Below are 2,834 nucleotides of genomic sequence, written 5' to 3'. Positions count from 1 at the left end.
TTAAGTCATGTATCATGCATAGGAACGTTGACGCCTGCAAGGCTCTGGTTTATTCTTTCTCTCTTCCAGTACCAGCACAAGGATTTAGCACAACGAGATGTTATCAATGTGTTTGCCTCGTTTAATGATTTGAAACCAAAAATTGAGAAATATGGTAAGATGATCTTTTGTTTAGTTACACACATCATGATATTATCTACATACTACAAGTTTGTTGTTGTTGAATGTGCCCCCAAAAATGCCCAAAAGCCACTTCTAGGTAAAAAGGGGTTACTTTTTAAAATTTTTATTAATTAATATATTAGCCATGAAGTGCTTGCACCTAGGGCTGAAACATAGCCTGAGCCACTTCACAGGCCATCAGTGACGGAGTAAACAACCTAGGGTTTCTAAGCTTGGCCAGTCGAGAATGGTCAACGTGTGATTTGAACTCCTGACCACAAGTTCAATAACCAAAATGGGAAACCACTGTGCCAGACTGCCTTCCCCAGCACTACTACTTTCGCCACTTGCACCTGTGTTTTGGTGGCTCTGACGTTCTGCCTCCATACTAATAATGTACTGGTACCATCTGGAGAATTTGGAAAAAACTAAAAGAAATGAATTTTAAAAAAAAAATGTACTTTTGCACTTCGATACTTTTCCACATTTTTTAGTAGTATTTTTTTTAAAACTAGCATTTGTTACAGTACTTTTTAGTAATTTTGTTTTACAGCTTTTAATGATGGATCAGTTAAGGATTTGCTGTGTATTGATGGAACTATTCCTGTCCATTATAAAGGTACTGTAATTATAATTAACTGTACTGTAATTAGACAAATTAATTACATTGATTATAAATATAATCATTTTCCCTACAGAATGTCATGTGTGTGTATATATTTTATATTATTTCTGTCCATATCACATTGAAGTACTGTAACTGTATTTTTTCATTGTAATTGACAACATTAATTGCTGTTAAATGAATAATATAAAATTAAAACTAGAATTTTGTTCCAATTACAATTAATGATAAGAAATATACAGTATTAACAAAAATTTTTATAGTTGTTTATACCATATGGAGAAATGGCTTTTGAAACAGATTTTTAAGAGAAAACTACCTCAAAGATTTGCTTCCATTATACGCAATTAAGGGTCGTAAGACCTACGTAAAGCAACAGTGTTTGCTGTGGTATTTAAATAGCATGTTATCTACTGTATGCATTTTATTTACCTCATCTAGGGTCAAGATACAACATCCCCATTTGTGTATACGTGATGGACACACATCCATACAATCCACCAATGTGCTTTGTAAGGCCGACTAAAGATATGTTGATTAAACCGTCGAAGCATGTGGATGCCAACGGCCGTATTTATTTACCCTATCTGCACGAATGGAAATACGTAAGCCTAATTGTTATTTACTAACTGATTATTTTTTATTTAAATTAAACTACTTTGTAAATAAATTTTCAAGTCAGCATTGCTAAAAGCATGTATTTTTTTTTGCTGAAAATCAATAAATCGTAAAGAAACTAGTTGGTGGGCTTAAGCATAAACTAGGGGTGGGGTTATTTTCGAGAATGGACGTGTACTCTGTAAAATTTGTTATTAATATTAGTCAGGATAGTTGTGGATTGGAGCTGTATCCTGGTAGTAGGTAGTACATGTCCTTCTCTAATTCAATCATGTAAATCGGTTTTGTTTTAATATTTCGTTTTTTTTGGTGTTTTTTATGTATGTGATGGTCTCAAATGATCAACTTTGCTAGATGTATTACCGTCCTTAAACATGGTTTTAAATAAATAAACATATAAAAATCCACTTTTGAGTTTCCAGTTTTGGTCTCTAATTAGATTAATAAATATAAAAGACATGTTGTTAATTTGAGGACCACAGAAAAATGTTCCTTAATTGGAGATGGCCTTTAATTCTCTCCAAGCAATTTCATCCATTTATATACATTCATCTTTGTGTTGAATTTCTAATAAATAAGTAAATAAATGATTAGAGGGAGATCTGTATTTGGTTTTAAATGATTTGTAATTAGACCTCCTCTTTACTTGCAGCCAAATTCAGACTTGATTGGTCTCATACAAGTCATGAGTGTTGTGTTCGGTGAAGCCTCACCAGTATACGCAAAGCCACCTCAAGCAGCTCCACCCCGTCCTCAATATCCTTCTGGAGGATCCCCACATGCCCAACAAAATGTACCCTACCCCACAAATACAGGTGAGCTTTTTTCATACAAAGTATGCACATTGAAGAGTTTCATATCGTAGCTACTATAATTGATGTTGTTACTGCTGCTGTTGTTATCACCACCATCATTTTGTTATCATCATTAATTTTTATTCATCATTTTAACTATTATAAACATAGCCTATATATTGTAAGCATTTGTATTTAATAGTATTAATTTTGAGTTCACATTTATTAATAACATATTTTAATAGTTTCATCTGATTGTCTTGTGTATGAATATTTAATTTTTCTTTTGATAGTTTACACAATTTTGTAATAAAAAGTAGTTGTGGATGAAATGCTCACTGCTTTTTTGCTTTTGTCTAAAAGTTAAATTATGCTGTAAATAAATTGTTTTACATTTTGTGTAGGGCCACAGTTTTCAATGTTGTTTGTGCTAGATTTAAACTTTGTTCATTAAATGTAATTTCATCTACTTAAATAAAATAAAAAATTAGTAAGAATAAATTATAAAAATACTGATAAGCATATCATAGATGCGGGTAATACAAAATACTGGAAAGTCAAAAGTTTTTTGAATAGGTATCTCTTATTATCTGTCTCTTATACACATCTTTGAAATACATCGTTTTTTCATTTAG

The 2,834-nt window shown here is 31.8% G+C and overlaps 1 protein-coding gene across 1 annotated transcript in view; it reads left to right on the top strand.

The window, feature by feature from the left end:
- Positions 1-2,834, top strand: part of LOC117122832 (tumor susceptibility gene 101 protein-like) — a 15,776-nt gene that overhangs the window by 6,769 nt on the left and 6,173 nt on the right. The window contains exons 3-6 of the mRNA XM_033268588.1: positions 70-154; positions 716-781; positions 1,229-1,392; positions 2,058-2,240. Of these exons, the coding sequence (XP_033124479.1) occupies positions 70-154; positions 716-781; positions 1,229-1,392; positions 2,058-2,240 (498 nt within the window). The remainder of the gene's footprint in view (positions 1-69; positions 155-715; positions 782-1,228; positions 1,393-2,057; positions 2,241-2,834) is intronic.

The sequence above is a fragment of the Anneissia japonica genome, unplaced genomic scaffold, assembly GCF_011630105.1.
Source record: "Anneissia japonica isolate Jap-2015-1 unplaced genomic scaffold, ASM1163010v1 scaffold96923_len36874_cov136, whole genome shotgun sequence".
NCBI lineage: Eukaryota > Metazoa > Echinodermata > Crinoidea > Comatulida > Comatulidae > Anneissia > Anneissia japonica.
The sequence above is the reverse complement of the archived record's forward strand: the minus strand, read 5'-3'. Positions and strand labels throughout refer to the sequence as shown.